Here is a 22,413-nt window from a genome sequence, read left to right as displayed (position 1 = left end):
CATTTATGACAAGTAGGATAAGAGGAGTGGGCACGAAAGAAGTTTATTGGTGGAACAGGGGAAGGGAATGTTGTCAAAAAAAAAAAAAGAGAGAGAAAGTGGGGGGAGGGACGTTGAGACGTGTGCTGAACTATCCAACCGTGACGGCAAATTTTGAGGAGTGGAAAAGATAAGGTGGGGGGAGAGTAGGGTTTAGAAAAATGGGAGTTATTTGGTTCTCGCTCCGCTTCACACCGGCCATTTATTCAAGGAACCAACCGAAGGTGCACGCACACACGCGCTTAGAAGACATATGCGTGTTTATCTATTTGTGTACTTTCGCGAAGCAGGCTGTTTGCTTCTTTCCCCCAGGCCCCCTGTTTCTTTTTCCCCTGTTGATTGGTTCGTGCTGTATTTTTGTTTTGTTTTGTTTTCTCGTTGTTGTTTTCAACTCACCTCACCGTAAGAGCACCTGTAGGAGGAATAAATAATGGTAAGGCACGTTCGGATGTTGCCCCGGGTCCATACGGTGAAATATTCTCCCACTCATCCTGTTTTGTTTTGTTTTGTTTTTTTCCTCGTCTCTGATTGTTGTGCACGTGTGACGAGAAAAGGACGCAACTAAAAGAGGAAAAATGAGAAATTGGATGCTTCTTCTTCTTCCGCTCTTTCGTTTTCTTTTCTTGCTGTTGTTGTTGTTATCACACCTATCTTGAACAAAGAAGCTAACCTTAGTTCTGTAGGCTTTCATATTCCAGTAAGCAGGTGATATATATATATTTTTTTATTTTTATTTTTACCTCGTCGCTGGTCGTTTTTGCTTCAAATCGAAAAGAGTAGCTCGTGTTCATTTGTTGCTATTAAAGAGAAAAGCAACATTGGGGGGGGTAAAGAAAAGAAGTAGGGAAGAAAAGGGAAATCAATATATTTATACAGTAGCAGAATATACATATATATATATATATATATACATATAATCGGAATTAATCCATATCGAGTGCAAGTACCCATTGTTTAAGTGGGTTTGCACTTCATCCATACACACTAAAAAGAAAGGAAAGCAAAGCAAAAACTGTTAGTGGTGGCTCAGTCTCGATTTTTTTTTTTTTTGTTTACTCATTTGAATAAAAGAAAAATTGAGATTGAGGAAAGAGAATTTCCAAGTTTCATACAAAGCACCATCTACACAATTTTCTCCCCATACGAGTGCGCCCGTACATTTCTTCGGGCGCTTGCCGTGTCCTTAGCGCTCATCACACCGTATTTCAAGGAATACCGTTGTGAAAGTCGGAAACTCAGGGCTGGTACGCGGCGTGCCATCTCGAAGGATAAAAGGAAAAAGGAAACGAGAGGAAGGAAAATGAACCCCGGAAATGATTTGGATGTGTGTGTGCACAGCAACGGGTATGCTAAATCCACTGCTGAATCACATGACGCCGGATCCCACGGGAGCGACTGTGTGTTTCATGGAGAAGATGACGCGCATGGACTTGTAACTGGTGACGCCTCGCCCATACTTTCCAGCGTCCGCACTGTGGATCATCAAGGCTGTTCGGGTTATTCATATGATGGTGAATATATTAATGGCCAGAGCGAAAGGAATGATGGAGGACGTAGTGGAAGCAGAGCAAACCCTCGAATGCGGTCATCTGTCACAAGTCTGCCATCCGGCGGGAAGTCCAGCACACGGCCGAGCAATCAAAACATTGACATTGTGACGCAGTTGCGCTTTGAGGCCATATTGTCCAACTTGCGGGCTTCCGGCACACGTCGCAGCCTCTCAGTGGGATCAACGAGGCAAAGCTCTGCGGGAAGGAAACTTATGCTCGACTATTTGATGGAGCGGGAGTTTAGACGCAGGGATGTGAGGGATCGTGCCAGCGTACAAGCAGCGCAAGGAGAAGAAGTTTTGGTCACTGAGGAGTTAAAGAAAGAAAAAGCTGCACTTAACCGATATGTAAAGTTGGAAAATGAAAAGGTTAACAAAGTTGTGCAGCATCGAACAGTGACGGAGAGCCGCTTGGCAATGGCACGGCGTCGAAGAATGCAAATGGAGCGAGACCGGCAGTACAAGTTGGATGGCCTTCGCGAGCAGTGGGAAAAGCGTCTGGAGCTTAGCGGCTCGAGGACAGTATCAACAGCACGGGGAGTAAGACCATCCTTCAAAATTTAAAAATGAAAAAAAAAAAGAAAAGAAAAGAGAGAAGAAAATCGATAATGATGTACATAATACTTCATAAAAAAAAAAGCGGAGATGTCCCACACACCACCACAACCACCACCCACGTGTTACATATGTTCAAATATATCATATTTAGTTAACTTGTGCGATATGTACATGTATACATGTATATATAGTCGTATTATTTTAATTGGTTTTGTCCCTCCTTTGTGCCAATTCATGTGAGCTATGTGAGGTTGTGATCGTATTACTGTGTGCTTTTTTGAGTATTTAACCGCGCTTATGGTTGTCTACCAGAACCTTTCAAGTGATGTGTAATAGCAACGACTAGAACACGAACGAGGAATGTGGAATGATGGAGATCATGAGTAGGCTCACAATGCGGAGCAATTAAAAAAAAAACAAAAAGAAAGAAAGAATAGGGGGTTGTTGGGAACAATGCAAAAACATAAAATAAGGTAAACAAAGGGAGAGAAAAAGAAAAAGAAAAAGCAAAGATAAGATGGAGTGGCATGTGTGAGGCGCAACAACAAAGTGAAATAGAGAAAGAGAGAGAGAGAGTAAGTGAGAGGAGGAAAGGAGGAAAGTGATAGCGGTAAAAAGTAACAGCAGAAGTTATTTTTGTTTCTATAAATAAATATTCATATGTGTGTATGTATGTATGTAAGCATACGTGCATTTCTCGACTCAATGCATATTATTATTATTATTGTTTAGTTATTTTTCTATTCATTTTTTCTCTCGGTTCTCGTTGATTTAGTGGCATTTGGCGCTGCATAACACTGGTGGCTTAGCGCAGAAAAAAAAAAAAGAGGGAATGTTTTGAATATTTGCGCGATGCATCAGTTGTACTCATCTCTCCGATTATCTTTTGTTTGTTTGTTTTCCCCGCTGTTTTCACTCGCTTCACATCTGGTGGAGCTGTAGAGCCCTCCCAACCACCTCCGACATATCATAGGTATAATTATTTAAACAAATAAAACGAAGTGTTTAAAGAAAAAAATGAAAATGGAGAAAGAAAAAACAGGGAATGGATTTAAGCGATGCACAATAAATGCAAATACACCAACATGGAAGGAAAGAGGGATGGGGAGAGAGAAATGAATAAGAAAAAAGGGGGGAAAAGACTGAAATGAATCCGAGTGCAGAAAATAAAGGTGTGTCTTTTCTTTTTCTTTTTCTTTTTTTTTTTTTTGAAAACCCTCATGAAGCGCTTGTGTGTTCATATGTAATTATTTATGCGTGTGAGTGAGTGAGTGAGTGGATAGGAGAGTGTGTGGAAACCTTTCGTTTGTGTTGCTGCTTAAAGGGGAGGGAAAAAGAAAAGAGAAAAGAGAACAATGGAGGGAGAAGATAAGGAAAAAAAACGAAGAAATAAAAGAAATCAAATTGATGATGATGATGACGAGAACATTCCCGCAGATCTCCCCGCTCTCATGAATGAGAAACAATAAATTACATATCAAACAAAACAAAAAATGAGTCAATAAATAAATAATCGAATGCAAATAAGCGGGAGATTTACTCCAAAGAAAAGTGGAAGGAGGTGAGCAGACGAAAAACTACATTGAAGGAAAACGCGGAATATTTGGATATACAAAAAATATCTAAAATGCGTGTTGAGGTGGCAATATATTTCTCGAGCAGAAGATTTGCCGCATGGCTTTCGTTTTGTTTTATTTTCATTGCTTCTTGTAGTATTAATTTCGTCCGATTGTTCAACTTTGTTTCGGGGAGTGTTGACCGAGGGCGGTTGACGGATATTTCAGAAATGAATAAACTGATTTAGGGAAAATATGAGGGCAAAGGAAAATATTTATTTACTCCCACTGGTAATTTAAATTTTTAAAAAAAAAGAAAAATTAATGTTTGTAATATTAGTATTAGTGTTAAATAAAGTTAAATAAGCTAAAAGAGAGAGGGGAGCACAAGGGAAGAAAGTAATAAGGTTGGACTCTGAAATACCTCGCACTCCTCCCGGAAAAGTGAAATAAGATATTGTATTAGAGAACTGGAGGGAAAAAATTAAGCAGTGAATGAAAGAAAGGGACGTTTGACATATCATCCGATCGTTTTGATTGATTTCCGTGTCATTTGATGTTTACATTCAAGCAAACCTCGAGGCAGTATCTAATTTGTTGTTATTACTACCATTATTATTATTATTGGTAAGGGGGGAGGAGAGGTATTTCTGTTCCGTTTCGTGCGTTGCGCGCAATTGCCATCTCTTCAAGGTAACACTCCGTGTGGGTGGACGGGTGCATTAGTTCATTATTACTCTGCTTTTGATGTTGTGTGTTTCCGTTTGGTTTGTCTGGTTTCAGACACACGCGCGTACACACGAATATATATTTATGTATATATTTACACTTATATTTATTTATATATTTACCTATATTTACCTTTCCAACGGTAGTTACGTATTGGGTGAATAAAGGAGGGAAATCTGTGGGGATGCGGAGCCGCCACTCCCATTCGCATTCGTCGTCATAATCAGTATTATCAGCATTTTTTTTTGTTTCTTTGTTGTTGTTGTTGTGTTTCTTTTTCCTATATATTTCTCTCTGTTCGGATGTCTGTGTGTCCCTCTCTGCGTATGTGTGTGTGTGTGTGTGTGTGTTTATTTATTTATTTCGGAGTTTTGTTTTTCTTTGGTGATCTTTTCATTTCATTATTTCTCCCGATGGGGGGTGGGCAGAAATGTCTGGTAAGTGCCATTATGAAAGAAAGGATGGGGAGAAAAAGTGAGAAGGGGATGTAAATGAGGGTGGTTGGATTTTATTTTCCTTTTTTTTCTTACCTTTCTTTGTTTTTAAGTAAATAAATGTAAAAGGTAAACGGCAGGATGAGGAGAAGATGCTTCAAGAACATCAGAATATACATTTATTTATTCGTTCATTCATTCATTCATATATTTAGGGGTAAATGAATGTATACATTTGTTTTCATGCCTCTCTGTGCGCTTGAATGGGAAAGTGTCTTTTCCCTCCTGTCATTTCTTCTATACTTGGCGAAGCCACTTACGGTGGGTTATTTTTATGTGTTTAGCTACGTGCATAATTGTCTATTTATATATATATATATATATATGTGTGTGTGTGTGTGTGCGAAATATTTGCATGAATCACTATATTGATATATATATATATATATATTCTTCGCTCCTCTTTCTCATATCCCGTCTCTATTTACCGTTCCAATGGCAACACACACACAATATATATATATATACAGAGAGAGAAAGAGAGAGAGGCACATTCACATACGTTTTTTTTTCTCCATACGCTGCGGAAAGTGTGGCTGCTGCCCATAGCGACTCCGTGAGGCCGACGCTCAATCGATTCTCGCAACCTGGCGTGGGGATAAGTATGCACCCTTATTTATTTATTTGTAAAGAAGGCAACAATAATAACGGTAGTAGCACTAATTTAAAAAGCAGCATGTCGCTAAGTGACAGACGGCACACACCTTTGGGGCGAAATTTAAGTGAATCCACAGAGTTAAGTCAATCGCTATCGAGCCACAGTGGTGGGAGCAGTCCCATTCCCCGTCCCAACTTGGATGATATTACGAGGAGGTTGCTAGAAGAAAACGAGGGAATGCTCTTTGAAATAAATAAACTCACACGCGAACTTACGGATGAGCGGGCGAAGGTCTCTGGCCTTCACGAAACCCTCGCGGAACGGAGTGCGGAACTGGAACTAATGAAAGAGAAACTTAGCGATGCCACAGTTGTCGCAACTGACGACACCGGGAAGCCGATCAACTACAAGAGGGAGTGTGACCGATTGGCTGCTGATAATAACCGACTTGTGAAGGAGTACGAGCGCGTTTGCACGGAACTGGAGAAGCGAACAGAGGAGATTCGGAGAGAGATGGGCGACCAGCGCGATGAAGCGGAAGGAAAAACTATAAGCGTACAGGTGGAGCAGTTCAACAGAGAGATTACCGCTCTCGTACCCACCGTGGAGCATATTGTTAACTCCCTAAAGCGGTGTGTGGTTACAGGTGGTATAGCGGAGGAGCGAATACTTGAGAACGCGCAGAAGGAACTTCACACAATGCGCCGCATTACCGACACTGTTCGGCGAATGAACGCCGGCGACGAAACTTGCGTGAAGGGGCTTCTAACACAAATTCAGAAAGGAGAACAGCTAACTGCGCCAGGGGATGTGGCAGTTGTTATTCGCTGGATGGTTGTGCGAGCCTTTGAGGCGGGGTTGCAGAGTGCTGAAGGCAACCTTCGGACACTGGTGGATATTCTCAACAACAGTAAGGGAAGGCATACCGGTGAAAATGCCACAACAGGAAGCGGGGAGGTTCCAGCTAGCGGGATAAGTGTCCGCCAGATGTTTCGTCTCTTGAAGATGTGACCAATATGAATGGCAGAGGTAAAGAGGAAAGAAAGAAAGAAAAAACAGGAGAGAGAGAGAGAGAAAACGAGCAGCAGGAAAGTGGGTCGGAAAGTTAACATGACGGGCAACGCATCGTGAGCCTCTATTCGCTGTTAGGCGGACTCGGGCGCGCCCTCGCTCGTCCCTTCCATTCCCTTCTTTCCTTTCCAGGTCAGTGGTGTGTGCGCGATTCCAGTCGCTAACTTATCTTCATCATGTCGTTGACATGGGTGATTAACCAAATATTCTACTTTGTTTTGTTATTTGTTCATGTTATCAACCTTCAGTGCCTTGCCTAAACGTTGGGAGTTATTATACTTGTTATTACTACTACTGCCGTCCTCATTATTATTACTATGTTAGAGATTATTTTATAACCATTACCGTTAACATCGTATTGCCTATTTGCATCAGGTCGTGTCCATAGTAGCGACACAGCTCCATCTGCAAACTTTTCTCTCTTTGAGTTCACCGTCTGTGTGTGTGTGCTTTTATTTATTCTGCACCGCGTGGGTCGAATAGTGAGTGAGACGGGTTTATAAATAATTCGTGTTTGTTCACGTAGAGGGAAGTGATGAAGAAGGGGAACTTATATCTTATTTATTTGCTTGTATTTATTTAATTTATTTATTGCCTTCGTTTTCACCATTCCAATGGGGAGGTCTCCACGGTGGCAAACGAGCGAACAGAAAGAACGCGCACCACTCCCAGACGTCCTTCTGTCCTTGGCTTGTTACAGAAAATAGCATGCAAAGTGGATGGCGGGGAGGACGAAGAGGGAGACGGAAATCAAGCACTGTAAACGTTACTCCGATAAATAGGCGAAAAGTGAAGAAAGCACACGCGTGAGAAAAGAGTGAACAGCAACGGCACGAAGCGTGCTTTCGTGACTGGTGCTACTGGGGTCTTTTTTTATTTTTCTTCTTCATTTTTGGCACGGTATAACACTACCTTTCCTACCACTTCTCCCCTTTCCTTCCTTCATTCCTTTTCACGTCCCACCACAACTTCAGTAAGATCAAACAAATAATAATAATAAGGGGGAAAAGTAAAGTAAGGTAAAGAAAGAGAAAGAAAAGTATATAAGGTAAGGGAGAAGGATAACAGTTTTAAGAATTAACAACACGCTGTAACTGCGCAGATGAGCGAGAATGACATTGCCGACTTTACAATCGATGAGACGACGCTCTCTAGCGACCCGACACGCGACTGCGGGCTCGCTGCGCAGAACCTCTCGGCGATGGATCTCGATAAGATGAGCGTGGAGACCTTTGAAGTGATGTCGCGTCAGGCCACAATCAACATCGGTACAATCGGTCACGTCGCTCACGGTAAGTCAACTGTTGTGAAGGCGCTCAGCGGAGTCAAGACTCAGAAGTACCACCGCGAGGCTGTGATGAATATCACAATTCACCTTGGCTATGCCAACGCAAAGGTGTTCCGCTGTGACTCATGCCCCGTTCCCGCTGCCTATCATGCCTTCCCCTCCTCGCAGCCGGACAAAACTGGCTGCCCAACCTGTGGAGCCCCGCTGACGCTGAAACGCCACTTCTCCTTCGTTGACTGTCCAGGACACGACGTGCTGATGGCGACAATGCTTAACGGTGCCGCCATCATGGACGCTGCGCTCCTACTCATTGCCGCAAACGAGCCATTCCCACAACCGCAGACACTTGAGCACCTCAAAGCAGTTGAGATTATGAAGCTGCGAAACCTGATTATCCTTCAAAACAAAATTGACCTTGTTGGAGAAGTCCACGCACAGGATCAGTACCATAAGATACGCGACTACATTGACAGCACCATTGGGCTCAGTGCTCCTATCATTCCCATATCCGCACAACTGAAGCGCAATGTGGATTATTTGCTGGAGTACCTGTGCCGTATGCCCCTTCCCACGCGTCAGCTTAATTGTCCCGCACGGATGACGGTGGTGCGCTCCTTCGACATTAACAAGCCGGGTGAGGTGGATATAGAGACTCTGCGAGGCGGTGTGGCAGGGGGTACCGTGATTCAAGGTGTTCTTCGTGTGAATCAAATTGTTGAGATTCGGCCAGGACAGGTGCACACACAAACGGGAGGAACATTCAGCTGTACACCTCTGCGAACCCGGGCGTTAACGTTGAAGGCAGAGGACAACTCGCTGCAATACGCAATACCAGGTGGTCTTATCGCCGTGGGGACCACGCTTGACCCCACACTGACGCGTCAGGACAAAATGGTTGGACATATGATTGGAGAGGAAGGTTCGTTGCCGCAGGTGTACGCGGAGATTGAGGTGCAATATTATTTATTCTCCGAGATGGTTGGCCAGAGTAAGCAGCGAGATCGCAACGCGAAGCGCGTGCAGAAGTTGAATGTGCAGGAGACACTTCAGATCAATGTGGGCACCCTGACGGCGGGAGCCACAGTAGTAAGCATTACAAAGAGTCCCGATATTGCGAAGCTCACTCTAGTTACGCCGGTGTGCTGCACTATGGATGAGCAGATCGCAATTTCACGTCTGGTAGAAAAGAACTTCCGTCTGATTGGGTGGGGCACCATCCGCCGTGGAGTGCCAGTGAAACTGAATTAAAGTGCGATTACAATCCCGTGAGTGAGCGGGAGTTGAGCTTAGTTGGGTGAGAAGGCAGAGGTTGTGCAGCAGGGGGGAGGAACGGAGGAAAGCAAAGGGAATAAAATAGGGAAGGGGCATTGAATTTTATACGCAAGCATAGCTCTACGTATTCTTCTCCAATCCAAAGGCGCGATTGTGCTTTTGTTTGTTTTTCACGCGTCGCTGCCTTTTTCTCCTCACACTTATTTTTGCTCTCTCTCTCTCTCTGCACCTTTTTTTTTCCTGGGACACCAGTTTGAAAGCCATGTGAGAAAAGCAACAAAAAAATAAAAGAAATGAATCTGTGAGGTTGGAAGAATGCGTTGGGGAGGTGCTATGAGAGGAGAAAGAAGAGGGAAGCGGGGTGGCGGGAAACTCCGCTTCTTCGAATTTTTTTTGGTGATGCCCGACCCTGTCACGGCCCGACACTTTCCCAGTGGTAAATGAAGGTTGTCTTCGAGTAAGCAAAGTGCCTCTTTCGTGTTTCTTCGAGACACTTCGTCACTGTTTCAAACTCTGATGAGCTCTGGAAGTGACTTGTCCCCATGCCAACAGGAAAGAAGGCGTCCAACATATTCGTTCACACATCCGCATGTATATACATACATATATATGTGTGTATATGAGCTACGGTGAAGTTGTAAAGAAAAGGAGGCATGGGAAGAAAAAGGGTGCGTTAGGGTGAGACATTTGTAGTGTGAAAATGAGACAGAGAGGAAATGAGCGTATGCAACCAACCACATATGCATATTTACATGTGAGTGACGGATCGGGGAGGTTGCAAAGAAAGGGAAAAGGATGAAGGTGTTCGCGACGTACTGCATCACCCAAAAGGAGGGCATCTTTACCAAACCCACACACGCACACACATCTCTCAGGTCTGTCTGACATATGCTGCGGTGGTGTCCTCCCTTTGAGTCGTGTGTAGCTCTATGTTATTCTCACTAATTATGCCACGCCTCCCAGCACTTTCTTTTACTTGGCTATTGTTCTTATTCGCCGCCTCATCATCATCACCACTACGCCCTCCTTTCTACTTCTATTAGTTCCCTTCTTTCCGAACACTACACACTGTTCTGGAGGGTGAAACGGACGTGCATTTACGGTCAAAAAAATAAAATAAAATAACGCCAAGGAAGTTAAAGATAACATGACACGGAACTTTTTATTTTTGTTTGATTGTTTAAGGGAAATAAACCGAAGGAATCAATAACCACCCCTTCTCTAGGGTCGTGTCCGCCTCAATTTGATGCAGTTACATGACAGAAGTTCTGTTGTCGGTTTTAGGTGGGTAAAAAGGCGGTTTTATAACCCCGGCGGGACTCTCACTCTTCGGGCTGTTTAGTCATCCCTTACTGAAGCAACTTACATGACACTTTTCCCATTCTTTCTTCCGTTGTTTACCGTTGTTGGCATCGGTGTTTAGCTTCTTGTGCCAACCCGGAAACGGTTAGAAGGTAGCGAGAAGTAACCGCACGCAAGCAGCCTTGTTTGCCCCCGTGGTTCTCCCTCATACATGTGTGCTGCTGTGCACATATCTACTTGTAGGAGCGGGAAGCGGGAGGAACAAAACGAAACGGAGAAAGGGAACGGACGAATACGAAGCAGAGTGATTACTTGTATAAGTAAAAGCGTGTAAGGTGCAGAAGGAGTTGGAATGAGCCTTTTCCACAGTTACGTGATGCGAGATGTAGTAGAGGTGGAGCCAGTGTATTTACCCGATGGGGAAGTCAAAAGACAGCGCAATACCACCGGAGAGGGGTCCCCTGACGCACAGGCTTATCAGTGCACGGTTGATGATATTCTTATGCACCGGCTGACGGAGCGGTATGTGGGGAGAATTGTCCCCTCCCTTGGCTTATGTGTGGCTATCCATGAGGTGGCGCACTATACATCCGGTATCGTGCGCGGTTCCTCCGCGTCTGCTTGGTTTACGGTGCAGTTCCGTGTGTGTGTTTTCTCGCCTACACCAGGGGCCCGTGTGCGGGCAACGATTGGCGCGCAGACACGTGAAGGTATATTTCTTTCTTTGGATTTTTTTCAGTTCGTGTTCTTTGTGCCGGGTGACCAGCTCATTGCACCGTCCTTCTTTGACGAGGGGAATCAATGTTGGATGCTTCGCGTTGATGATGGCACCGATGAGGATGCAGTTAATCCCTACGAGAAGGGTGATGAAGTGGTTGTACGTGTGGATCGCGTTATTGTGCGGGATCCTGTAGACCTGCATCGCGCAGAAGGGGCGAGAGGCTCGACTTCCAATGCGATGGGTAATGCTGACGGCACCCGCAGTGCAACTGGTGGTCTCAAAGACTCGGGAAGGGAACCACAGGTGGAGAAGTGGCCGATGGAGGTGTACGGCAGTTTTGTGGGAACGGGACTCGGCCCGGTAGTGTGGTTTTGAGGGGTGGTCAGCCGTGTGGAAAGGATTGCGAGCACGTAAGGAAGCAAAATGGATAAATTGTCTTGAGATGATGAAAAGAGAGGAACAAGCTTGTGTTTTTTGTGCAAGACTGTCGTCAACATGATTGTGTAATCTCAGCCCCTGACCATCCCGCCATCACCGCTTGTACATACAGTGTCATCGGCGCATTTCCTCACGGTGCCCATTAATGGTGCAATGTTGGTGCATGAGAAAAGGGAACAGATAATATGTTAACTGCACTTTAAGAACTTATGGTCCCCCTTGCACACGGACCTTACTCGCTTCAACCTCCCTTATGCATGTAAATATATATATCCCCCTCTGTTCTTCATTGCTGCACTGTTGCCTCGATAAAAAAATTTTCCGGAGTAGGATACTTGTAGCGACATCAATTCGAATAAATACACATCCTTTTCCGACGTGGTGGACGGAGAGCATAAAATAAGCGAAAAGAAAAAAAGAAGTTAAGTGAGCAGAAGGTCACCTATTTCCACAGGTACCTGCACAAATATACTCTGAAAGCAACCAACGCAGAAAATTGTAAGATAAACGAGAAAATGAGAAGTAAAACGGCGGCACCGTCTGTTATAGTGACGCCCGACAGGCTTCACATGACGGCAAAGAGGAAAGAGGAGTGCTTGGTTCAAATAACAAATATCTCCTTCGAGAAAGTTCTGTTCCGCATGCTCACCACAACTCCAGAGCGTTACCTCGTCAAGCCAACGAAGGGCGTCATTGAGCCCAGTGCCTCGGCCTCAGTCCTCATCACACTCAGTCCCACCACAGCAAGGGGCGAGGACGTGTCAGATGTAAACGCTACTGACGATTTCCGCCTCGAGTATTGTTTGCAAGAACCGGAAGACTGCATTGAGCCGCGGTGCACAAACGTCCCGGCCCTCATCAAAGAGAAGAAGCAGCAGGACCGCCGCCTGGTGCACTCCAAGACAGTGCGCTGCACAGTTGATTTGACTGCTGTCAATGGTAAATGGGGTGAGGTTAGACTGAGGGACGATGGGAATGGCACTGGCCGCGGGAGCAAGGGGAAGAACGTTATTTCTGCGGTGCTGAACAGTAGGAAGCGTGAAGAAGTCCCGGGTCAAGTGAAGGCGTCACTGGCTGGCCAGAAGCAGGCGGGCGGTGGTAATAGTCTCATGTGGATTATTGGAGGAGCCGCAACGTTGTTTTGCTGGTGGTGGTTTGCCTACTAGTGGCAGTGAGTGTGCTTTCAGAAAAGGAAAAGAGGGGGGGAAAAAAAAGAACAGAAAGGAAGCAAATTAGGGACAAACGTCGTTGTTATTGTTGTTTTCTTTTTATTCTTATTTCCTCCTACCTTTTATTTTCTTTCATTTATTACTGTCCCCTACCTCATTGTGTTCCAATTTAGAGAAGTTTGATGTTTCTACCGAATTTGTGCTAGTGAAAGGGGGGAAAGGAGCGAGAAGAGTCGGCTGAGGTTTCGCGTAATGGTAACAGGGAGAGACAAATCAAAGGGGAGGGAAGTGTTGGAATGAAAAGAGGGGAGATGAAGGAATTAATAAACGGATGAAATGAAAAGGAAAAGAGAAAAACCAAAATGTGTGCATCACAAGAAAAAAGAAGGGCTCACGGCAACGCCCCCTCCCGTCAACACGGTGAACGAGCTGAATTATTCCTTTTTTGCATCGTTATATGCATATACGCATATAAATATATATATATATATATATATATTGCATATATGCACGTGACCCTGTATGTACGTATAAGTGTATGTTTATGCTTGCGTGTGCTCGCCTACTACAGGTGCTTTTTAGAGGAACAAGAGGAAAAGGAACTGAGGCGTTTTTGCGTTCTTCTTCGGCACTACGCGAAGCGACATAATGAGTACGGGAGGAATATTGATTATGGGGAGGAAATATAAAGATAGGAGGGTGTGGGGTTTGGAGGAGGGGGAGATGAAGGCTGGGGCGTATAAAACGGTACGAAAGAGAAAAAGGTGATTGCAAAACAAAAAAAAAGATGGATGAGAAATAAAGGTGATGATCGTACGCAGGAAAGGAAGGGGACTGCGAAAACGAAACGTAAAGGCTTTTTAAAATTTTAGATAAGCCCCTCGCATTGAATACTAGACAAAAACTTGAGTTAAGACGGAGGTGTCTGCCTTTAGTTCGTTCATTTGTTTCCGCAGCACCACGCCTTATCGTATATTATTGTCTTTGCTTCCCCTTTCCTGTTTTTTCCCCTTCATTTTCTTTTTCACTCTTCAACACTTTCTTCACGTTCGCGTCTGTCATTCAACCCGCCGTCACTAATGTTCTCTTCACTCTTGTTTGTTTGTTTGTTTGTTTTTTCTTTCCTTTCATTTTCTTTGTACTTTTTTGTCTACGTTTTCTTTTTTTTTTTCGTTTTTAGACCGCGACGGCAGGAGTTGTCAACATTTTTCAGCTTTCTTTTTTTTTCTTATTCTGTATACCCCCCTTTTCCCCCTTCCTCTTCCCCTCCGCCTCCACCTTCTTCCCGTTGGTGCTGTGCTTAACCGCAGCTGAGCGAAAAAGAAAAAGAAGAAAATATTCAGGTGTAACGATAATTACAACGAAGGAAAGGAGACCTAAAGATATAGTAAAAAAAAAAACTAAAATGGAAGGGAGGGGAAGGAAAGGAAAGGAAAAAGACCGTGATGTTGATTCTTGTCGACTGAGTGAAGATGTAGAAAAGGAAAAAGGGATGAAGGAACAATACCCGCGTATTAAGGTTGTTGTTCTTTTGTCGAGGTTGATGTTCGCTTTTTTTTCTCTGTTTTGTTTTTTTTTTTCACGGAGTTGTGCGAAGGGAAGGAGGGGTGTGACATCGCGAGCAAAGGAGCCATACGCATCTTAGCGTCCACCCTGAAATAACTTGGCCTGTTGGCTTCATGTTTCAGGCCCACACTTCACCTTAAGAGAAAGGGGAAACAAAAAAGAGAGGTAATCGGGCTTCCGTGTTTCACGGAGTGGGGAGAATTTTAAAATATATATATACGATGGGAAGATAGCTTCAACGAAGTAAGAGAAAGTGATGAAAGGGAGAAAACAAAAGTTAAAAAGTGAAATAAAAAAAGAAAACAATAAAAACAAGCAGCAGATGAAGTAGGTGAATATATATATATATTCATGGAGAATTCACCCAATTCACTCCTTCTGAACATATCTCAAGGTGGGGGGAGCGGGTTATTCACAGCCGCTGCTGACGCGTAAGTGTGTGGGACCGGACGCATGTTTGTGAGGGGGGGGGGTCAACTCCTCCACAATTTTTGTCCCCTTTCTTTCCCTTTCTTTTTCTTTTGTTCATCGAGCCATGCATCCCCACACATATGTACATATATATATATATATATATAACATAAATACACGTTTTGCTTGCGGCGGACTCCGTATGTAATAGTACAAACCCCTTCAATAAATATGTTGTGCCCCTCTCTCCTCCCAAATCGCTGCGGAATGTGTTGCTGCTTTATCCACACCTTCTTACACTTTTCACGCAACCACTTGTGCCCGTGTGTGTGTCTGTGTGCATTGTCCAATCATTTAGCAAACGTAACTTGGAACCAGGTTAGAAGGGCTGCGTTAGGCGCGAAGGGGAGCGGAAGGTGTAGCAGGTCGACGGCGCATGACTTACAAACATATGACAAACCACCGTGCAGCGAAAAATAACAAAAATGGCAAGGAAAAGTCACATAAAGACGAACCCGCCACAGTTGGAACTGCAGACGCGTCACCGGTGAGCCCCCACATGGGGCGAAGTGACGGAGTCGAGGAAAGCCCCATGAGGCACACGTCACAGTCCAACAACACAGATAACAATATGCGAAAAGACGTAACAAGGAGCCCCAACGGGTGCGACTGTGATGAAGGGTCTGAAATAGCATGGAAATGCCAGTCACAAGTAGAACGAGCACTAGCGATGTTCCTCTTCAAGGGAACTGCCAGGAGCTCACCGGCCGATGACGTGCCTGTCCTTTGGGATGTGGGTTGTGATGCGCTGGTGGCGGCAAAAAGGCCTGTAATGTATCTGATTGATTTCTTCACGCGCCGTCGGGTGATGTTCGTCTTCTTAGTGATTGCCGTTCTACTCGGGTACCACAACTTCCAGGAGGAAATTTCGTCTCTGACGGACTCATTTGTTGTGGCGGACGCCGATCGGCCAGGAGTCAGGTTTTTGCAAAACCACACTATGCGTCGAAAGCATCCCGTTATGATTATTCCGGGTTTCATTTCGACAGCGCTCGAGGTGTGGCAGGACGTCGTTGAGTGTACGACCTCCCAGGCATATTCATCGAGATTTCGCCAGCGTATGTTTGGTCCATCCATGTTGTTTCTTCTTGCCACAGACCCAGCGTGTTATATGAAGCTCTTTTCGCTGGACAAGGGCACAGGCTTCGACCCGCCAGGGGTAAAAATCCGACCTGATATGGGTTTCGGCGCCGCAGACTTTTTTATGCCGGGGTATTGGGTGTGGGCCAAGATCTTCGTGAACCTTGCTGATATTGGCTATGATCCGCAGAGCATGGGCATATCTAGTTATGACTGGAGGTTATCGCCGCGCGGAATCCACCGCCGTGATGGATACTATTATCACTTGAAAAATTATCTGATGTATCTCTACCATAAAAACGAGGAGCGAGTTGTTATTGTTTCCCACAGCTATGGTAGTCTCGTTGTTGTGGATTTTTTACGCTGGGCTGACGAGCACGAGGCAGGGTGGACGAACAAGCACGTTGCTAATTGGATTAACATCGGCGGAACGACGATGGGAGTTTCCAAAACCGTCTCGGCGCTTCTGTCAGGTGAGGCCAAAGATACCCTTGCGCTACCGGGCACTGCACGGGCGATCCTGGAGAATTATTTTTCCCGTAACCTCCGTACGGAAACGTTTCGCACGTGGTCGTGCCAGGCTGCCATGCTTCCCAGTGGCTGCGAGGGGGTGCACCCACAGATATTGAGGCTTCACAACGGTACGGTTCTACCACCGAAGGAAGCCATCCGACTACTTACAAGGCGGCTGAATGAAAGCGGCCATGTTGCGGTTGTGAAACAAGCACGTGAGGTGTTGGGCCGGTTCGGGAAGCGACCCAACTTGCCCAAAGCACCCAACACGACAGTTTTTTGTCTTTATGGCGTAGACAGGAAGACGGAGATCGGATATGTTTTGGGCGAGGACGAGGCAGTGGATGACACCTACAACGAAGGGGAGCATATTGTTAATGGGGTGATTAATGGGGATGGAGATGGAACTGTGCCGCTTTTGTCTTTGGGGTACATGTGTCGTGCAAAAAATGGGTGGAAACGTGACGTTGGCCGCGTTATCACACGGGAACATAAACACAGCTCGGGATCGTCGATGAATCTCCGCGGGGGATCGTCAAGTGGAGATCACGTTGACATTCTCGGAAACCACGAACTTGTGTGGACGATTCTCAAAGTGGTGTCGGGGAACGCGGAGGAAGGGGAATTGAGCGATCGCATCTACTCAAATATAGACGAGAAAATTGAACAGTCAGGAGATTGTCTTTTAATGGAAGGCCAGTGAGCAACTGACTGTCACGATAACGATAACGAAGAGGGAAAGAGTGAGTGAACGTGTGAAAGAGTCGGGGTGAGAACAAACGTTTACAGAGTTGTACATTATGCACAGCTCGTTATGTGCGGGTTTAAGCACGTGGATTAGGATGGCATGGTAGGACCTCCACAGCGTCGGCTATCATGTCCTACGCACATGCAAACGCACACCTCGCCTCGACAGACCATCAAAATATCTCAAAAGTTGGGTGTGCGCTGCTAACGCGTGCATCATTAGTTTTTGGGGAAGTGTGTGCTGCCACCGACGAGTCGTATAGCACTCCTGTTGCACAAAAGAGGGAGGGGAAGCAGAGCGGTCGGACTTTTTTTTTTTTACACCACATATGTCGGGTGGTATTGCCTCTGTTGTCGTTTTCACTTTTCTTTATTTAACGTACAACAGTGCCCAGAGGCGCCCCCCCCCCGCCCGACAGAATGTTAAACGCCTCTAATGGTCCCAGTTCACATTTATACAGATCGATAGGTATTTGCGCGTGGTGGTGTAATGTTTTGTAGGCTGATGAATGCACTGTCGGGTCCTTCCCTCCACGCTTTGACACTCAGCATAGAGAAACAGAAGGAAATCCTGTAACAAAAAAAAAGTTAGGAGGGGAACTCTGAGAGTGAGCAAATGCCCCTAGGAAGTACTAATCAGCGGGAATTAGCAAAGAAACCGCCGCAGGACTCCACAGGGTCTTTGGTATCATGGGAGTCGCTCACAGCCTCACCGAAAACAGTGACTGATAGCGAAGGCCAACAGCAAAGAAATACGGGGGATGAAACAACGCAATCGCAAGGGTGTTTTCATATGGGGTTGGTTGACGAGAACGTGTCGGTATCACCAGAGTCATCTCTCCCCTCGGAGTTGACGGAGTGTTCCCCCGCGTCGCCATCCGCGAGTCCAGCGCGGCAACATCTGGAGACCACACCTCCGGTCGGAACAGCAAGTTCATCCTCACTGGAAGTGTGCAACACCGGGAAGGTTATGCGATATTTGGAGGCGAGTGACGCGCTGCGTCAGTTGGATGTTGGTGTAGAAGCAAGAATATTGTACCTGCAGAGCGAAATACAAAGGCAGTCCGCTATCCACGAAGAAAAGAAGGCAGAATTCGACAAGAAGAAGGTACTGCACATGCATTTGGAGGAAGCCACGCGGCGCCTCACTCGTCAGGTGCGGAATCTTGATAACGAAAATGATCAACTGCGTGACCGTCTTGCGGAAGTGGAAGCGGCAGTCAAAAAGGCGCGGGAAGCAACCGCAAAACGACGGGGAAATACCGAAGGAAACAAAGCTACGGGCCGAGCGTCCGATCGACCGGAACAGAGGTGTGCTGGCAGCAGTGGTGCCAATGCCATCAAAAGTGGTGGGCGGGGCGCACTTTATTCGGTTGAGAATATTTTGCAGACCAAGATCAACGCTTACGATCGCAAGCTCCGATTAGCCGAAGCAAGGCACGGTGAACTGCTGGATGAACTGCACATCGCTCTCGCTAGAAGGAAGGGCCGTGTAGCAGCTTATTCTAGGCATGTCAGCTTTTCATCTAGAGCAAATGGTGATGGATGCAGTGATGCGGAGGATTTGCTGCGGGGGAGGTGTTTGCAAGAGGCCGAAGCAGTACGTCTGCTGGAAGGACTAATCAACAGTCGGCTCAGTTGTTGATCACTTGATACCACATTTAAAACACATCGCCGACTCAGGCTGGAAATAGCGTTGACACAATCAAAACATGCACACACATTAGTGTAACACGTGTTGCTCGTTGGTTATTGCTGCATCATACCTGCCCTGTTTTATTACATATAAGTAACTTTCAGTCAAAAAGGTTAACGAGGAAACTCCCCTCGTATAGCACCACTGGTTCGGCTTCAGAAAAAAGCGGTTCAAGGACTTCAGTTTGAGTGTGAAAAGGAGAGGGGGCCATAGTCTTAGCCAATATTGGCATTGCCACTACCGCCGCAAAGCCCTAGGAAAACATATTCCATCGTTCCAGAGGGGGTACTCGCTTTGCTTGCTGGTGCCACACTCACATTTCACAGTATTTACGGTGTCTGTAGTCGTCGTTCTTGTCGACGTTCCTCCCCCCCCCCCTTCCCAGGGTTCGATTTGTGATGCACGCCTTAACTTGATCTGGACAGTTGTTTTCATCCCTATCGCAATAATTCTAATGGCCTCCTCGTCAACTACACACATCATGCTTGTCCGGCGCTTTTTTGTAATTTGCTTTCGTGAATGCATCTCCAACTCTCTTTCATCATTTTATTTTTCTTCCATGCAGTTTACCTCTTTGCAGTACGTGCTGAGTGCGAAGGAGAAGGTGGTGCCAGGAGAGTGGGTAACGGCCTTCGCGCGTAGGGAACAAAAGTGGCCAGGTGTGTGCGCATAATCTCTGAGAAAGCAAGGGTTTGGAGTATAGACTGTATAGAATAGGAAAGGCAACCTTGCCTCTTTTTTTGCATTGATTCTTTCACTGCCTCAACAGGGTAATAAAGGGGGGAGGGGTAACGATTTCAGGAAACAACTGTGTTTGGAGAGAGGTTTTACGGTTCCGACGGCGTGGATTAGGGAGAAGGTCTGGCATGGCCCGTGGCGGTGTGGTTAGATTGCCGTCATTCATCGACGTACCCCCATCTACGGAGACGGATAGAGAAGGCGGCAGGTCGTGCTTTGGGAAGTACGGTCGAACAGCTTATGGTGGCAACCCGATTGTCCAGCAGACGCTTCCCTCTACTTTCTTCTACATTGCCCCACAGTACGTCATTCCGTTGTTTTTCGCGGTATCGTTCGTGTTCATCCCCATCAGCATCACACTGTTTATTACGTGCAACGGTCACTACGAGGTCCGGGGTAACTATCAACATATTCACAAGTACCAGTACATCCCAAGTGACCCTAAGGTGAACATTAATGAGGGAATCCGCAGTTTTTATGTTGGGAACGAAGTCCATAGACAAGGGACACGTACTCGGGTTAGTTTTAAGTTGGAGAAACCCATGAAAAAACCAGTTTACCTGTACTATACGCTCGGTAATTTCCACCAGAACTTTCGAGCATTTCACGAGGGTCGTTCGTTGGACATGTTGCGCGGGCATCGGAGCATCATAGGTTCATACCCCGAATGTCAGCCGTACGAAAGACCTGGCACCATAAACAAGGCCGAGAAAACGGAGGTGAAGGTTGTGGTTGATGGGGGAAATGTCACGCTTAAGTACGAAGAATTCCTTTATAATCCATGCGGAATCGCACCGTGGTCCATGTTCAATGATACTTTTGTGCTGTACCGCAGCCGAGATGTGAGTAGTGCCCAAAATGACAGCGTCAAGTTGGACGAAGGAGCCGAATTGATCTGTAACACCAGTGACTTCGGCCCTACGGGAGAACCGCTCTACCAAAGCAAAACTCCCAACAAATGCAAAAAAAAGGGCATCTCGTGGCCCGCCGATGAGAAAATACGATTTAGGCCCTTAGAACGCGACAAGAAGCTGTGGTCGCTGAGGTACCCACACAAGAATGATAATGTCTATCTCACAAACGGTTGGTATGCCGACGAACCAGGTCATCGTTTGACGGACCCGGAAGATTACGATATGCAGGTGTGGATCCGCGCAGCCTTCCTTTCCAACTTCTCAAAGCTGTTCAGGATTATTGACGAGGACCTCCGCGAGGGCAACTACTTTTTGGACATTGAAGAATTTTTCGATGTTACGACATTTCATGGCACTAAGGGATATTTACTCCGTACCTCATCAATGTTTGGAAGATCGGGTACATTGTTTGCCGCTACTTTTTTGATAGTTGGTTCAGTGGCGTTCGTCGTTGGAGTTGCCTTTGCTATCCAGTACTGCATGGCCAAGAAAGGCTTAGGAAACAGTCTGCCGCAGCCCAAAGCTAGTTGGTACACATTCAATCGAACAGGCCTAGATATTCAAAATTATTTTCAGCTCCGGACGAAACGGTACGAAATATGCCCCCAAAGCTCTGATGATGAGTGAGACGTGTAGGCTGGGAGTGAGAGGAGCTGTTTCTTCAACTTTGATTATCATTTTTCCGTTTGCTTGTTCCTTCATTTGCTCCTTTTTTTTCCTTCATTTTGAACCCTCTCTCGGTGTTTTCCGGTTGCCCAAGACGTGGGAGGTGCTGCTCTGTATCTTTGGATGTTTTGCTATTTTCGGTTTTTTCTTCTGTGCTTCACCCTTTTCCCCGCATTTCCGTTTGTTTTCTTCCACTGTACCATCCGCCAATTCCCCATATCACACACGTGAGTGGCTACCCCGACGGCCATGGGGAAAAAAACGAAAGGCACGCGCTTGCTGGGCCATCTGCCAAAATTTTCCAGTTAATAAATATGTATTAAACGTCCTCTTCGGTAACGTAATCGCACAAAATAAAACAATGCTCGCGCAGCGGTTCCTATCCCCACATGCATTTTCAACTCCTCGCATGTTCACGTGGTTGTTGTTTCCTCTACGAAAGATAAAAACGAAGACATGCGCGGGCGCGCGCGCTTTCAGCCACCTCACTACCAACGTTCAAGGGTAATGTTTTTTTTTTAATCGTTATTATTTTTCCCTTGTGTGCGTTTGTTTGCTAAACCGACGTTTTTTTTGTTTTTTTGTGACATTTGTGTATCCGAACATTTTTTGTCTGTATACCCGCGCTTGTAAGGCCCGTTTTGCCGCAACGGTGCTTAGTGCTTGTTGAAATGTGGAATGGGGCGGTGGGAGCTAGGGGAAGAAAAAAATGGAAAAGTGAAGAAAGGGGAGGTAAAAGATATTGCGTGTGTTTGTTTCCAAATCGATGGAGTGCCAAAAATATTTTCTGCTTGCATGTCATTGCGTGCTCCACTCACTCCCTTTACCAGAGACCGCTGTAGGACTCCTAAATGAGCGGTACTGCGATGGTGGCGTTTCTCCCACACAGCCGTCCATCCTTCCGTTACACTCGCGCTGCGTACTGAGCGGTTTAGTACTTCATGATAACTATAAACACTAGAGTGGTGTTCAGACAGTTTTTATGTCGCAGTGTGGGTCCCTTGTAGCGTTTTACCGTCCCCTCCCCCACACTGCATGCGTGAGAGACAAATATATTTTAAAGTGGAGGAGAGCGATTTGCCTTTGTGCATGATGCGAGGCATCACGAATATGAAAAGTAAAGAGAAACACGACTCCGTCTTCGAGGGGTTAAACAGTAAATGCTTCACATGTGGGACTGCTTCAAATAACACTTCAGGGGCATGTACCATCACTCTGGCATCGCCACTGAGAGTTTA

The 22,413-nt window shown here is 45.8% G+C and overlaps 9 protein-coding genes across 9 annotated transcripts; all 9 read left to right on the top strand.

Annotated features, from left to right (window-relative positions):
- Positions 1-1,339: 1,339 nt before the first annotated feature.
- Positions 1,340-2,152, top strand: TbgDal_XI14810 (hypothetical protein, conserved; the record flags this gene model as incomplete). The annotated part of the gene is made up of 1 exon (XM_011782324.1): positions 1,340-2,152. The coding sequence occupies one exon, from the start codon at positions 1,340-1,342 to the stop codon at positions 2,150-2,152; it is 813 nt and encodes a 270-aa protein (XP_011780626.1).
- A 3,047-nt stretch (positions 2,153-5,199) lies between these two features.
- On the top strand, positions 5,200-6,534 carry TbgDal_XI14800 (hypothetical protein, conserved; the record flags this gene model as incomplete). Its single annotated transcript, XM_011782323.1, has 1 exon — positions 5,200-6,534. The coding sequence occupies one exon, from the start codon at positions 5,200-5,202 to the stop codon at positions 6,532-6,534; it is 1,335 nt and encodes a 444-aa protein (XP_011780625.1).
- Positions 6,535-7,696: 1,162 nt separating this feature from the next.
- TbgDal_XI14790 (eukaryotic translation initiation factor 2 gamma,putative) lies at positions 7,697-9,130 on the top strand (the record flags this gene model as incomplete). The annotated part of the gene is made up of 1 exon (XM_011782322.1): positions 7,697-9,130. The coding sequence occupies one exon, from the start codon at positions 7,697-7,699 to the stop codon at positions 9,128-9,130; it is 1,434 nt and encodes a 477-aa protein (XP_011780624.1).
- Positions 9,131-10,808: 1,678 nt separating this feature from the next.
- TbgDal_XI14780 (RNA polymerase subunit, putative) lies at positions 10,809-11,552 on the top strand (the record flags this gene model as incomplete). Its single annotated transcript, XM_011782321.1, has 1 exon — positions 10,809-11,552. The coding sequence occupies one exon, from the start codon at positions 10,809-10,811 to the stop codon at positions 11,550-11,552; it is 744 nt and encodes a 247-aa protein (XP_011780623.1).
- A 578-nt stretch (positions 11,553-12,130) lies between these two features.
- TbgDal_XI14770 (hypothetical protein, conserved) lies at positions 12,131-12,781 on the top strand (the record flags this gene model as incomplete). Its single annotated transcript, XM_011782320.1, has 1 exon — positions 12,131-12,781. The coding sequence occupies one exon, from the start codon at positions 12,131-12,133 to the stop codon at positions 12,779-12,781; it is 651 nt and encodes a 216-aa protein (XP_011780622.1).
- Positions 12,782-13,146: 365 nt separating this feature from the next.
- Positions 13,147-13,473, top strand: TbgDal_XI14760 (hypothetical protein, unlikely; the record flags this gene model as incomplete). The annotated part of the gene is made up of 1 exon (XM_011782319.1): positions 13,147-13,473. The coding sequence occupies one exon, from the start codon at positions 13,147-13,149 to the stop codon at positions 13,471-13,473; it is 327 nt and encodes a 108-aa protein (XP_011780621.1).
- A 1,724-nt stretch (positions 13,474-15,197) lies between these two features.
- On the top strand, positions 15,198-17,117 carry TbgDal_XI14750 (phospholipid:diacylglycerol acyltransferase-like protein, putative; the record flags this gene model as incomplete). The annotated part of the gene is made up of 1 exon (XM_011782318.1): positions 15,198-17,117. The coding sequence occupies one exon, from the start codon at positions 15,198-15,200 to the stop codon at positions 17,115-17,117; it is 1,920 nt and encodes a 639-aa protein (XP_011780620.1).
- A 660-nt stretch (positions 17,118-17,777) lies between these two features.
- Positions 17,778-18,806, top strand: TbgDal_XI14740 (hypothetical protein, conserved; the record flags this gene model as incomplete). Its single annotated transcript, XM_011782317.1, has 1 exon — positions 17,778-18,806. One exon carries the CDS (start codon positions 17,778-17,780, stop codon positions 18,804-18,806), a length of 1,029 nt encoding a protein of 342 aa, XP_011780619.1.
- A 917-nt stretch (positions 18,807-19,723) lies between these two features.
- TbgDal_XI14730 (hypothetical protein, conserved) lies at positions 19,724-21,136 on the top strand (the record flags this gene model as incomplete). Its single annotated transcript, XM_011782316.1, has 1 exon — positions 19,724-21,136. One exon carries the CDS (start codon positions 19,724-19,726, stop codon positions 21,134-21,136), a length of 1,413 nt encoding a protein of 470 aa, XP_011780618.1.
- Positions 21,137-22,413: the final 1,277 nt, after the last annotated feature.

The sequence above is a fragment of the Trypanosoma brucei genome, chromosome 11 (assembly GCF_000210295.1).
Source record: "Trypanosoma brucei gambiense DAL972 chromosome 11, complete sequence".
Classification (NCBI taxonomy): Eukaryota; Euglenozoa; class Kinetoplastea; order Trypanosomatida; family Trypanosomatidae; genus Trypanosoma; species Trypanosoma brucei.
The sequence above is the reverse complement of the archived record's forward strand: the minus strand, read 5'-3'. Positions and strand labels throughout refer to the sequence as shown.